We start from the raw sequence: 14,409 nt of genomic DNA on the forward strand, positions 1-14,409 counted from the left end.
ACATTTTTCTCAATAATCACAATAAGACTGGAGCAATCTAAATTTCTGAACAATCCGAGTCATTTTTCACTTAGTAATTAAGGATGATGGAACAAAACGTAATGATGATCAGAGAGATTTGCAGCCAGATTTCTATGAACTCAACAGGTGAGAATCTTGATAAGAATTCGACTGATTCTAAAGTGTCTTATAATTTTTTTGTAGATGGATAGATAAAACTTTATCAATACCTCTGGAGGTTTCTATATATTTATGTGTGTTCGTGTGTGTGTGCGTATGTATATTTATATTACAAATGTATATCAAAGTGAAGCATACAGCTATCATTTATGGCGTCATTGACAAAAACGAACCGGCAAATAAACATCTCCCACTTGAACAACAAACATCCCTAGATATGTAAAGCCTGAACAAAACTTATAACAGTAAAGATTTCACTGAACAACTAGTTTCAAAGAAGGAATACAATGATGGTGAGCTTTCAGAAATGTTGTGTGTCTTTGCAGTTTGCACTGGATGTTGTGAGTTATGGATTCAAAATGTGGTCGAGGTTGTGTCCTGTTTCTGTCATTCCTGTTTTATTTTGAAGTTGTGTTTCCGTTTTTGGTACGCGTCCTCTGTTTTGTCTTGACAGACGCTGGCAGGTGCACGGCTGGGGATGATAGAATGGCTGGTTCTGCTTCATTGGTGCTCCGCCCTCCAACGGCTTCGCTATGGGTTTACCCCGAGGCACCGCCTCGTCTCTGAGAAAGCTTAATGAACTCGCCACCCAGCAGGGGGCAGTACCTTCCTATAAAGGCGGGCAGCACCCGCCGCACTTTCTCCATTTTCAACTCAGCGAGAAAGCTCCTGGTTACAGCATGGCGGACGTAAGCATGAGCGTGGACGTAGACGTGTCTTTGTGTTTAACGTGTGACACCCCCCTGGGGAGGGGGGACACACATGTGCTCTGCTTCGTTTGTCTAGGCCCAGATCACGCGGTTGCGGATTGTGGGGCCTGCCGTATGCTTCCCGAGGAGGTCCGGAAGAGACGGGGAGCATACGAGGCCCGTCGGCGCACGCCGCGTCCTCCAGCCAGGTCGTGGGCCGACTACGACGAGGAGGACGACCGGCGGTGTTATGAGGCGGATCCGAGCACCCTGTTCGGTTCCGAGCCGGGGGACGTCGAAGCGGTCGGGGGAGCCGGGCCGGCTCCTCGCTACCCGCTTGACGCCCTGCCGCGCATATTCACCGCCGCGGCGAACCGCATGGAGGTCGAGCTCCCCCCCGTGCCTCCACTCGCGCCACCACCGTTTACATGCGGAGTGAAGGTCGGGCGGAACGAAGCGCGCAGGCCTGCTGTTCCGGGGGTTATTTGTCCTAAGCTGGACGAAATCTGGGGCTACGCGCGGCGAGGGTCTGCCTCTCCCATGGCTTCAGGGCCTCCCGTAGGATCCTACGGACCCTATTGAGGTGTGGACGGGGTGGACTGGCGGCGCGGTGTCCCGGAGCCCTCGGATACGGTACGTGCCGCCCTCGACCCGGGGGCTCGACTGTGGCCAGGCCGCCCTGTAGCTCTGCCTAGAGCTGAAGACAGGTTGACGGCAATGTTGTTCAACCGATCCTACAAGGGGGGGACGCAGGTGGTCTCCCTCGCGAACAACATGGCTCTCCTGTGCGGTGCGCTCGACAGGCTCACCGTGGACCGAGACGACCTTGGACCTTCGGAGTTGGAGGAAGTCAAGGACTCGGTGGCTGCGCTCCTCCGGATGTCGCAGGCGTACGCGATCCTGGGAGGGGGTCTACGCGACGCTGGACAGCTGGGCCACCGGCACCTGTGGCTAGACCTGGCCACAGCGCTGCCGGAGAGAGACCGGAGGCTCCTCCTGGACGGACCAATTACGGAGGACTCGCTGTTCGGTCCGGAGCTCCGGAACGTCGTGGCCCGGCAGGAGGCAGCGCAGCAGGAGTCGGCGCAGCTCCGCCATCACCTGCATGGGCGTGAGGACGAGGCGCGACGGGGGTCCGGCGCTCGGAGACGGAGAGCCCGTTCGTCGGCCCCATCAGCTGGTGCGGGGGGGAAGCGTCACCAGAGCCAGCCGCCCCAGCAGCACAAGCAGCAACGGCAACAGCCGCGGCAGGCGACGAGCGAGCGTCGCCGGGTTCCGCAGCAGGAGCCGGGGAGCCAGCAGCGGAGCCAGCAGCCGCAGCGGAGCCAGCGGAGGAGGGACCCGCAGCGGCGAGGACGCAGGGGCGTCGAGGCTTCGTCTCGGGGGAGCCCTCCTCCCCCTTACTCTTTCAAAGGGCTTTATGTAAATAAAAACAAAAGAACATATGACGTTTCTGTGGTTCGTTATGAGAGAGAGGTTGGTAGCGTGCATGTGTTTCCGCCTGTGAGTGTGACGTATTCACAGGCGTCATTAGAAACTTTCGCCGCTAATGCTAAGCTAACATGCTCCGCCGGTCATAGACGGCGTGATTTTCCTCTCATAACACAGTCCGAAGGAGGTTTTAAACCCCTTCGTCCGGGTCATACCGAGACTGCAATAACGGAGTCTGTCCACACGAATGAGGGGCAGACTCCAACCACATGTGTTTTGTTTACAGACGAGCAGAGGTCCGCGAGACCGGCTGAATCAGCTGTGTTTACTTCCGCGTCGACCAGCGCTCGTGCCCGACAGAGCGTGACAGCTGATGAGGTGAGTGGAACTTGTCCGGACATGTCTATGTTAACCGGAGGTTGTTCCTTCCCCCACAGCGCTGTCTACAAACACTGGCACCGTGGAGGACGTCACGTTTGGCGGCGGAGAAGCGCCATGGAACTGACGCAACCTGGTGTTTTTACGCGCGAGTTTTTTCGCCGTTCTGAGACCAGGCGAGGGCGAGGAACTTCCGTCCCGTCTGGTCGATCAACTGGAGAGGTGCGTGGCGGTCGGATCTCACGAGTGACGAACAGGTCGGGACCGCCAGCGGGGCTGGAGAATGTACGGGACCGGGTGAGTGATGCGGTGCCGACGCGCGCGCGACCTAACTCACTTCAGCTCCGGGTTAATTCTCCAGCGCTTTCCTCCACATCGCGGGTTTTGTCAGCTCCGGTGACACTAAGAAGTGCTCAGGGAGTTGGGAAGACTTCCGGGGGGGGGAAGGAAACACGCACGACGCGCATCTGAGGTGTCTCACGCGCACTTGCGCGCTTCTCCCACAGAGCCGGCTTTTATGTATGAGAGTGGGGGTTCTAGTGAATCCAACTCGAGTACATGCTCTGTGGATTCAAGAGATAGAGACGCGGCTTGTGTGATGCCCTTTCGTCTACGGCCCGTCCATGGGGGGCGGGCCGGAGGACTACCCAAGGTTCGCCAGGGCTGCGGTTCTGACAGAACATTATTCGGCTTGGAGTCGCCTGGTTTTACTTCTAGGACCCACTTGGCTGGGGGGAGTAATCAGGCGGGGCTATGCGCTACAGTTTGCCCGTCAACCCCCGCGTTTTTCAGGGATTCTCTGGACGCGTATGGTGGAGCAGGAGAAACTATCCTGTCTGAGAAACGAGGTGTCTACTCTGCTGCAGAAGGAGGTCGTAGAACTGGTCCCTGCAGCCGAGATGATGTCAGGGTTTTACTCCCGGTACTTCCTCGTGGCGAAGAAGACCGGGGGTTGGAGGCCCATTCTGGACCTCAGCTATTTGAACAAGTTCATAGCTACCCGCCCGTTTCGCATGTTGACGGTCAAGAAACTGCTTTCAGGTGTATGTCCAGGAGATTGGATGACATCTATCGACCTGACCGACGCGTACTTTCACATACCGATAGTCAAGAGACATCGAAAGTACTTGCGTTTCGCCCTCGAGGGTCGGGTGTTTCAGTACACTCGACTTCCGTTCGGCTACTCTCTGGCACCCAGGACCTTCACCAAGTGTGTGGAAGCGGCAGTGGAGCCTTTGAGAGTGAGTGGGGTAAGGATCTTGACCTATCTGGACGACTGGTTGATCCTTGCCAGGTCAGAGGCAGAAAGTTACGCTCACACACAGAAGGTGTTGAGCCATATTGCCACCCTGGGGTTCACAGTGAACCTCAGCAAGAGCGCTCTGACTCCAGTTCAACAGTTAGTTTACCTGGGGGTACTGTTGAACTCGGAGGAAGGATACGCGCGCCTCCCGGACGTGCGTATCCAGCCCATTCTCCGACTGACAACACAGTTGCTGGAAGCTCGGTGTCACGTGACAACAGCAGGCACTGTTATGTCCCTCCTGGGGCTCATGGCGGCAGCCCACACGGTTGTTCGGCTGGGCTTGCTGCACATGAGGGAGCTTCAGAGATGGTTTGGTCGTCTCAAGCTAGACCTCAAGCGGGAAAGAGGTCGGAAAGTGCGCCTTCCCGCTCGGGTTTTGCAGGACATCCAGTTCTGGAACTCTCACGCCAACCTCAGGCGGAGAGTTCCATTGGGTTGCGTCCTTCGTTACACTCAAGTGTTCACAGACGCTTCCCTGACAGGTTGGGGAGGCACCTCGGGTCAGGCCTATGCCAGTGGGGTCTGGAGCAGTCCGGTGCTCAGACACATAAACTGGCTAGAGCTGAAGGCGATTCACAATGTCCTGCTTCACCTCTCTCCCCAACTGTCACAGTCCAACGTCCTAGTATTTTCAGACAGCTCCACCGCCGTGGCGTACGTAAATCGCCAAGGTGGAGTCAGATCCCCAGCCCTTCGGTGTGTGGCAAGGAAGATTTGGCTGTGGGCGGACTGTCACCTGCTTTCGCTCAGAGCCCAGCACGTCCCGGGCGAGCTGAATGCAGTAGCGGACAGACTGTCGAGGGGGGCCGTCCAGGACGAATGGGGTCTGTCCGAGGCAGTGGCAAGCGAGATCTGGTCTCGATTCGTTCACCCGGTTGCAGACCTCTTCGCCAGCAAGGAGAACTTCAAATGCCCTCTTTGGTTCTCCCTCAGGGCTTCGGACCGCCCCCCACTAGGCGTGGACGCTTTAGCCCATTCGAGGTGGCCGGTCGGTCTGCTGTTCGCCTTCCCTCCTCCGCGGCTCCTTCTCCCCCTGATTCGGAGGACGAGGCGGGGGGGGCTGAGGTTAATTCTAGTGGCACCAGACTCCCCGGGGGCGCTCTGGTTCCCAGAGCTGGTGCGCATGGCGGTCGGGGCCCCGTGGGCCATCCCTTGGGGCCCCGCTGCCCTGTGTCAGGCGGGGGGGACACTGACAGCGCCCCCGGTGCTGGGCCGGCCTCTCAAGGTGTGGCTCCTGCACGGGACGAGCTGATCGGGACCCTGGACCCGGACGTTCTCCACACGCTGGAGAACGCCCGGGCCCCATCAACACGTAGGCTTTATGCCTCAAAGTGGGGGATATTCTCCCGCTGGTGTTCAGACAGGTCCTTGGACCCCAGCTCTTGTTTGGTCTCCGCTATCCTGTCTTTCCTGCAACATTTGCTGGATAACGGGCGGACTGTGGCGACACTGAGAGTGTTCGCATCAGCCATAGCGACGAGGCACGTCGGTTTTGAGGGTGCTTCGGTTCGCGCCCACCCTTTGGTGGCGCGTTTCCTGCGGGGTGCCTGCAGGCTTCGACCTCCTGCAAGGCCTTCCAGCCCTCAGTGGGATCTCCAGTTGGTACTGGACTCTCTCACAGGGCCGACCTTCGAGCCTCTTGACCAAGTCCCATTGGATATCTTGTCTTTCAAGGTATCGCTCCTTCTGGCACTAACAACCACGAAGAGAGCAAGTGAGCTTTGTGCCCTCTCCATTAGCCCTGAGTGTCTTTCCTTTGGCGTCGAGGAGTCTTCGGTGTCTTTGCGTCCTAACCCAGCGTTCCGCCCGAAGATTCTGAGTTCCTTGTTCCGGACCCGGGTCAGGAGCGTCTCCACCTGTTGTGTCCAGTGAGGGCGTTGGCCTGTTACTTGCGGCGGGTGGCCGAGTTTAGGCGCTCTGATGCCCTTTTTGTCTGCCACGGTAGATGCCGGCGGGGAGAGGCTCTCTCCCCCCAGAGGTTCTCTCATTGGGTGAGATCGGCCATTATCCGTGCCTACCGAGCAGCGGGTGGATCCGCTCCTAGCGGTCTGAGGGCACATTCCACCCGTGGCGTGGCAGCCTCAGTGGCTCTTTTGCGGGGTGTGGCAGCAGAGGATATCTGCTCTGCTGCCTCTTGGGCGTCCACGTCTACCTTCGCTAAGGCCTATCTCCTCGACGTAACGGCGGGATCAGTAGCTCATACTGTCTTGAGCGCTGTTGTGCCCCCCTCAGGGCCCACGGCTCAAGTGGGATTGGACCCTGGGCCGGCGGGGCCCTAGTGATGCTGCTCCAGGAGCGGCGTCCAGCTGGGGGTACATTTATCCCGTCAGGCTTCGCCTTTTGGGTAAACCCATAGCGAAGCCGTTGGAGGGCGGAGCACCAATGAAGCAGAACCCCTGAGTTATCTATTATAACCTCAGGTTCTGCGAGTTGGTGCGAAGCCCTCCAACCTCGTCGCCCAGCGGCCGCCCTTCTCGCTGAGTTTTCAGTTGGAGAAAGTGCGGCGGGTGCTGCCCGCCTTTATAGGAAGGTACTGCCCCCTGCTGGGTGGCGAGTTCATTAAGCTTTCTCAGAGACGAGGCGGTGCCTCGGGGTAAACCCATAGCGAAGCCGTTGGAGGGCTTCGCACCAACTCGCAGAACCTGAGGTTATAATAGATAACTCAGGGGTTCTTCCCACAGATACAGCGGAAGAACTCGCCAGAGTATTCAGTTTCCTGACCAGGTTGGCATCAGATCTCGCTCCGCGCTCTCATCCTAAATGAACAGTCTTTTGAAGACCCCCTGACGTTGTCAGCGATTTAGTTTCTCACGTGAGTCTTTTTCCCTCTTTTGTTTTTAGTTGCTGTTCTGAGACCCCGATCTCCAGCCGTGTACCTGCCTCCGTCCCGAGCGCCTGTTTTGTTTTTTGTTCCGGTCCCTTCCGACCGTTTTTTGGATAATTATAAGACTTTTGTTCCGAACGATTCCTCCGTGGATTATTCACTTCCGCATCTGGGTCTCCTGCCTCGTTCGACTCGTGACAGGTTGATTTCTAGGAGCTTAATGACATAAAATTAAATATTAAAACTTGAAAAGAGTCACAACAAAGTACTACAAAGGCAAGGCTAGAAAGACAAGGCATGGCTGGAACTAAGGTAAGGTAAGGTAAAACTTCAGGAAAACGTAAAAAATGTGTTTCCTTAAACAACAAAAGCAAACAACCAACCTTTTGCCTGTCAAACGATTTCTTTTAATTCCCCAATTGCATCAACTGTCGGGAAATGTTGAAATATTTTCATGAGTCAGTGAGGTTGTGTATCCAGGAGCTGCTGCAAAGAGAAGCGTTGAAATGTTCCTGGAGGGACAGGGATCCCACTGAAGGAGACTTTGATGCTTATGTAGGTGGGACTGGGAGCCTTTCTGGAGATTGCTGCTTCCTTTTAGAAATGGACTAACGGAAAAAGCATGAGCGGATGTTTCCTTTGAAAAAAACTCACTTACTGTTTCTTGTTCAGTGCAAACATGTCTCTGGTTATGTTCGCTCTGTGTGTGATTACAGCCGTTCAAGGTAAATACTTTTTACTTTTCTAAAGCTACAAACCAGTTACCAGAGACTTACTTTTGTTAAGCAGTAGCTGTACTTTGAAATAACAGAAATAAATGTTGTGAAAAATTTAATGTGGTCTCAATTGTTGAAGTTTTTAAAACGGTTTGTAGGTTTAACAGGTTCAAGGAAATATTCAATTATCCTTATAATCCTCTAAAATAAACATTTAAGACTCATTGTTGTTCACAACTTAGAGAGAAGAATGAATGAGGAAAAAATTGCTGAAATACTGCTTTAAGGAAAGGAAGTATAAATGATAAACGACAAAGTCTATGTTTTCAATCAAACTGAAGAATATTTAAACCCTAATAAGTTTCATCTTTATTTATTTTTCATAGATTTGATCTCGTTTATTATGTTTACTTTATCCTTCAGAAATCGCCTGATCATAAGAGACATGATGTTATACTAACACTAGATTCCTCAATTTGCACCAGTTTTTCTCTCTGAAGTCACTGTTTTATACTTTTGCTGTTTAAATGATCCCCTTCAAAATATTTTTGAAAACCATTTTTAAATCTTTTTTTACTCTGAAAGAAAAGTTACATTTACTGAAACAGATAAAAAACATTAAAACTTTTCCTGAAAGTATTGAAACAATTTGTAACAAATTTACAAGCGATGGAGTATGAGGGGCAACAGAAGATGGTCAATGTTGATTACAAGGCTGCCCTCTAGTGGCTTTTTTTGTGAATTACAAGGAGATGTACAAGTCTCTGTCTGTAACCACATACAATGTCCCTTTCAAGTGTGCAAACATGTCTCTGGTTATGTTCGCTCTGTGTGTGATTACAGCCGTTCAAGGTAAATACTTTTCACTTTTCTAAAGCTACAAACCAGTTTATAAATTATTTTCTTTTTTTAATTTAATTATCAGATAGTTTTACTCCAGAACAAAACCGTCAAAAAAAAACTGTCAAGTTTACTTTCATCGCGATTTGCTCATTGACCAAACGGGTCTAATTACAAGTCAGAGGAGGAGACCAGAGGAAGCCTGTGGACACCAGAGGGACGAGGTGGTGGATCCATGACTAGGATGAAGAACATGACACAAATGTTTCATCACATGTCGTCAACGTAACTAGAAATAATCGTGACTCTTGTGTTTTGTAGGTTCTGATCCTGAGACTGTGTTTGTGAAGAGAGGAGATGATCTACGTCTGGCTGGTCCTCAAACTTTGAAACTGACAGAGATTGGAGATTTTTTCTGGAAACACAACCAAATTAATATTCTAAAAAAAAATACACAAAAGATTATGATATATCAAAAGTACGAAGGCAGAGCTGAGTTTTTAAAAGAAAATAATTCTTTGTTGCTGAAGAATGTGATGTTTAACGACAGTGGAGTCTACACAGCTGTGATAAATGAAGGTGAAGATCACATTGAAAAGACATACAAGGTGAACGTTCAGGGTGAGTATTTTCTTCCTTTATTTTTAAATGTATAAAGTATAACAAAGAATCATAACGTATGAGTAACTCGCTGAACCAGAAGACAAATCTCTCCACTGATGAACAGAACAAAACCGTCAAACAAAAACTGTGAAGTTGACTTTCATCACGATTTTCTCATTGACCAAACAGGTCTAGTTTATATACTTCAGAACAAGGTTAATGGTTTGTACTAACAGAAGATGGTCAAAGTTGATTACAAGGCTGCCTTTTAGTGGGTGTTTTGTGAATACAAGTCTCAGTTTTTGCCGATTTTTTTGGCTTCAATTGTCTGGGAATAAACAGGCCTTGTAACTGGCAAATCCGTGTAATTGCAAGACTTGTAAATGGAGAATCTTTGTAATTGCTGATCCACATGTAAATGTAGTTTCACACTTAGAATTTTAAGTTTTACAATTTTTTTTGTTTGTTTTGTAACTTAAAATGATATGTTTACAAATGCAAATGTGTTATAAATACAAAAATACAAGTTACGAATATGAATTTTATATTTGTGGTACACGTTCGACCATTGAATATTTGCAGATCTCCCTCTGTACAGTTATAAATATTTGTGAGACGACAATAACTCCATACAATAAACCCTTATTTTTTAATCCACATCGCTCTAAAATAAAAATCACATCAGTCGCTAGATCCAGTGATACTACAAAAAGTAAATCCAGTCTTACAGGTTTTGCTAAACTTTTTCTATGTCAGCAAACAATCATGTTCTTAGATAAGTTTATGTTTAGCAGTGATGGGGATCAGCACCTCTTAGTCTAGAGTTGATACAAGTCAGAGGAGGAGACCAGAGGAAGCCTGTGGACACCAGAGGGACGAGGTGGTGGATCCATGACTAGGATGAAGAACATGACACAAATGTTTCATCACATGTCGTCAACGTAACTAGAAATAATCGTGACTCTTGTGTTTTGTAGGTTCTGATCCTGAGACTGTGTTTGTGAAGAGAGGAGATGATCTACGTCTGGCTGGTCCTCAAACTTTGAAACTGACAGAGTTTGGAGATTTTGTCTGGAAACACAACCAAATGAATATTCTAAAAAAAAATACACAAAAGATTTTGATACATCCAAAGTACGAGTTTTTAAAAGAAAATAATTCTTTGTTGCTGAAGAATGTGATGTTTAACGACAGTGGAGTCTACACAGCTGTGATACGTGATGGTGAAGATCGTGTTGAAAAGACATACAAGGTGAACATTCAGGGTGAGTATTTTCTTCCTTTATTTTTAAATGTTTAAAGTATAACAAAGAATCATAACGTATGAGTAACTCGCTGAACCAGAAGACAAATCTCTCCACTGATGGTAGATTTCTACTCTCACCTGAGGCCAGCAACTCTGTAGTGACAATAAAACAAAACCATAGACACATGTTTCTTTGAATTTTAATAAAAAGAGTCAAGATTATTCAAGTAATTCTATCTTTCGTTCCATCCATCTATTGTTCTGTCCTTCCTTCACATGAGAACAAGAGCCCTACATACCAGCATCAGAGCCAAAGACGATCTCCTGCCCAAGTTTTCAAGCATACATGTTGAAGTTGGAGCGAGAGAGACTTCAGTAGCAGCTTCTGCTGCACAACTGTGATCAAAGTCACAATTAAAGATTTTCTCTTCCAGATCCAGTGAGTCCAGTTGAGCTGAAGGAGGTTCTTGTCTCGAACGACTCACACACTTGTTACTTCAACGTGACTTGTGGTCCCATCAGCAGCTACTTCAACTGTAGTTCCAACATCTGCAGCCAAGATGGACAACAAAACATCTCAGCGTCCTCTCATCAAGTCTACTATGAGAACAGCAGCATCATCTGTAACCATAGCAACGAGGTCAGCTGGACCAGTGCCAAGAAGGTTGTCAAAGACCTGTGTTGTGAGTGAAATCCCCATGTTAAACGAAACATCTTCAAGTCCGAAGACCTCGTTGAAAACTGAAAGATGTTTATGACATATATACTGTGGTTATATATATATATATATATATATATATATATATATATATATATATATATATTCATATAAGTCATTATTTTTGTATTCACAGACTCTCAGCCTCCATCTCCAACATCTCCTTATTGGTTCTTTGTCATAGTTCTGGTGGTAGTAGTTGTAATTGTTGGAGTTTTCAAGTACAAAAAGCGAAGTGAGTCGCCTCATGTTGTCTCTTAAGCAAAAGTGTGCGTGCGTTTGACCAAGAGCTCTAAGCAATTGTTTTTTTTATGTCTTCAGAGAAAAAAATGTCTTCAAATGAAATCGGCTCTTCAAGACCTGAAGGGGCTGAAATAGACGCAGAATATGAAGAACCGCAGGTAAGTGTTGTTTCTTTATCACTGGATTAGCTCATAGTGAACGTTTGATGGACTGACCAAGATAGACTTGGATCATGAGCCTGAAAAATCAGAGATTGATTTAAAATATGAGCAAAGTAAACTGAAAGAGACCTGAAGTTGAGCCCTGAGGAACTCCAGGATTTTAATAGAGATGTGTTAATTTCACAGGAGCCGAGCCCGAGCCAAGATCCCACGTACAGCTTGGTGGATTTCCACACCGCGCCGACACCAGCCTCACCAGAAGATGCCGCCTCTCTTCATATGATGTACGCTCAAGTGGACAAGAAAAGAAACGGGCGCAGAGACAAAGAAATGCCACTTCAGGCTCTGTGACTGAGGCTCATGCTGTTTTTCTTCATCAGTTTAAAACACACATTACAGAATTGACCATTGCAAGTTAGCAACAGGTAAAAACAAAGTGTTGCTCTTCCGACTTTCTTCAGTGGAGAAGAAACGTTACGACCACAGAAATGATAGGATATTAATAATAATATGAGAAGTAAGAAAGATAATATATGAGTCTCAATGTCTGTGTTGAAAAAAGCTTCATCGTGTGCGTTTGAGCTCATCCAACAAAGACTTGTCGGTCACTAAAGATAAAATATTACAAATATAATCCGGGAAATGTGTCATTTAATGAATGTTATTTTTGTCCTGCACTTATTATATTAGGTCAAAGAAAATAATTGTTAATTGTGTTTGTGTACATTTATTATTGCAGCTGGTTACGTTTATGAGTAGAAAACGTGTCCAAGGTTTAAATTCACTTAATGTCACTGTTATTATCTCTTATGATTATGTGTTTTTATGTTTACTGTCTTTTGATGCATGTGTTCGTCTAAAACTTCTATTTTTATAGGATTTAAATGAAGGTATTTTGAAAACAAATGTACACGAAAAAATGATAAAAAACACAATTAAAAAAAAAAAAAGATTTACAAGCATAATTATTTCATGTTAATTATGATGTCTTTCGTGAAACAATGAGAACAAAAGTATTATTATTTCAATCTATCTCTGGTCACAGTAATTTACTTAAATACTAGTGATGGTCTGATGAAGCTTCATGAAGCAGTACCATTAGTTTCATAGTCCACTAGATGGCGTCTCTGCTCTATTTTCCTTTGTTTTAAACAACTGTTCTAACGAAACAATATTTTTTAACTGATGGCGCCACCTACTGACCTCTAAACAACATGACACTGTTTCATGAAGCTTCATCAGCTCATCACTAATAAATACGTGGGTTCAGGTACTCTAAGATTCTACGCAAATGTCTACTTTCAGGTACGTAATACAACAGAAATCTGATCTGGTTTGAAGTAAAACTCTTACTTGCAAACGTGAGAAAGAAGAACACACAGAGCTTCTTGCACGTCTGTCTGAATACTCTCTGAAGCGCTGTTAGTTTGCTGTTATATCTTCTACGCAGTTTCAAATAAGAGCTCAGGACTTTCCCATCACAGTCCAGTCAAGGCAGAGTGAAAGAGGGATTTGAGACCGAGACTCTAGTAGAATATCTAGAGTTATTTGACCAAAGGACAGGTTTCCAAGTTTGTGCTGAACTTTTAGCTGGGTCACTCTGACCTAGAATCACAAGGAGATGTATCCGCCAGAAATGACGTGAGCTTTGATAGAGCAGTGTGGATGACAAAGAAGGGGTTATGGTGACCTCTAGTGGCACTTCTAGAAGTTTTTTAAACGGTACTGGAGAGAGAGAGAGCAGGTATACTGTATGTTGGGACATTGGCAGAGGAGACTATGACGCAAACAGAGCTAAGAGTCGATTGTCGAGAAGTCATGTAACTTCCTGAAGTAACGCCTGACACAGACTGCAGACTGTAATCGACGACAAGAAGATGTTATCAGGAAAGTAGATTCAACGATGTTCATGCTGAAGCTTTGTGATGATGCTGGAGCGTTGTTCAATAGACGAATGATGTCTAGAATTTGAGACCTATCTCTTCAATATAAGACAACTCATCCCATTGATAGTGTGGCATCCACGTCTCTTTAGGGCCCATCCTTCCACAACAAGACGAGACCCAGGCCTTACAAAAGTAGTACATCACTCCCTTAGTTGCCCTGAATCAAAGAACACAAAAGGCTGCAGCTCTGTAGGTTGTAGGTGGGACTGTGGCCCGTTCTGAAAATTGATGCTGGTGTTAGAAATGGACTAACGGAATAAGAATGAGCTTTCAGAGGTTTCCTATAATAAAGCCACTTCCTGTTTCTTGTTCAGTGCCAACATGTCTCTGGTTTTGTTCGCTCTGTGTGTGATTACAGCCGTTCAAGGTAAATACTTTTCACTTTTCTAAAGCTACAAACCAGTTACCAGAGACTTACTTTTGTTAAGCAGTAGCTTAATTGTTCAATTGTTTAAGGTTTAACAGTTTTTAGGTTTAACAGGTTCACGGAAACATTCAATTATCCTTATAATCCTATTAAATAAACATTAAAGACTCATTGTTGTTCACAACTTAGAGAGAAGAATGAATGAGGTAGAACTTGCTTAAATAATGCTGTAAGGAAAGGAAGTATAAAAGATTTGACAACAAAGTCTATGTTTTCAATCAAACTCTGAAACTGAAGAATATTTAAACCCTAATAAGTGAAAATACTTTTTTCCATCTTTATTTATTTTTCATAGATTTGATCTTGTTTATTATGTTTACTTTATCCTTCAGAAATCGCCTGATCATAAGAGACATGATGTTATACTTACACTAGCTTCCTCAATTTGCACCAGTATATCTCTCTGAAGTCACTTTTTTATACTTTTGCTATTTAAATAATCCCCTTCAAAATATTTTTGAAAACCTTTTTTAAATCTTTTTTTACTCTGAAAGAAAAGTTACATTTACTGAAACAAATTAAAACATGTTAAAATATCCTGAAACTATTGAAACAATTTGAAACTTATTTACTACGTGCTAAAACAAATATACAAACTCCAATCCAAAATTACATTTTCCTGCAATAGACTGACACACATGTACGCTGGAGTATGAGGGGCCACTCAAAGATGTTTTATTGTATTTTATAACTAGATAAAA

General features: G+C 46.5%; 1 protein-coding gene across 1 annotated transcript; it reads left to right on the plus strand.

The window, feature by feature from the left end:
* Window positions 1-10,187: 10,187 nt before the first annotated feature.
* Window positions 10,188-11,969, plus strand: LOC148064006 (uncharacterized). Its single transcript, XM_087811723.1, has 6 exons — window positions 10,188-10,219; window positions 10,569-10,652; window positions 10,736-10,896; window positions 11,068-11,166; window positions 11,253-11,332; window positions 11,522-11,969. The coding sequence occupies exons 1-6, from the start codon at window positions 10,188-10,190 to the stop codon at window positions 11,684-11,686; spliced, it is 621 nt and encodes a 206-aa protein (XP_087667849.1). The 3' UTR covers window positions 11,687-11,969.
* Window positions 11,970-14,409: the final 2,440 nt, after the last annotated feature.

This window comes from Callionymus lyra, chromosome 16, assembly GCF_982586985.1.
Source record: "Callionymus lyra chromosome 16, fCalLyr1.hap1.1, whole genome shotgun sequence".
In the NCBI taxonomy this organism is placed as follows: Eukaryota; Metazoa; Chordata; class Actinopteri; order Syngnathiformes; family Callionymidae; genus Callionymus; species Callionymus lyra.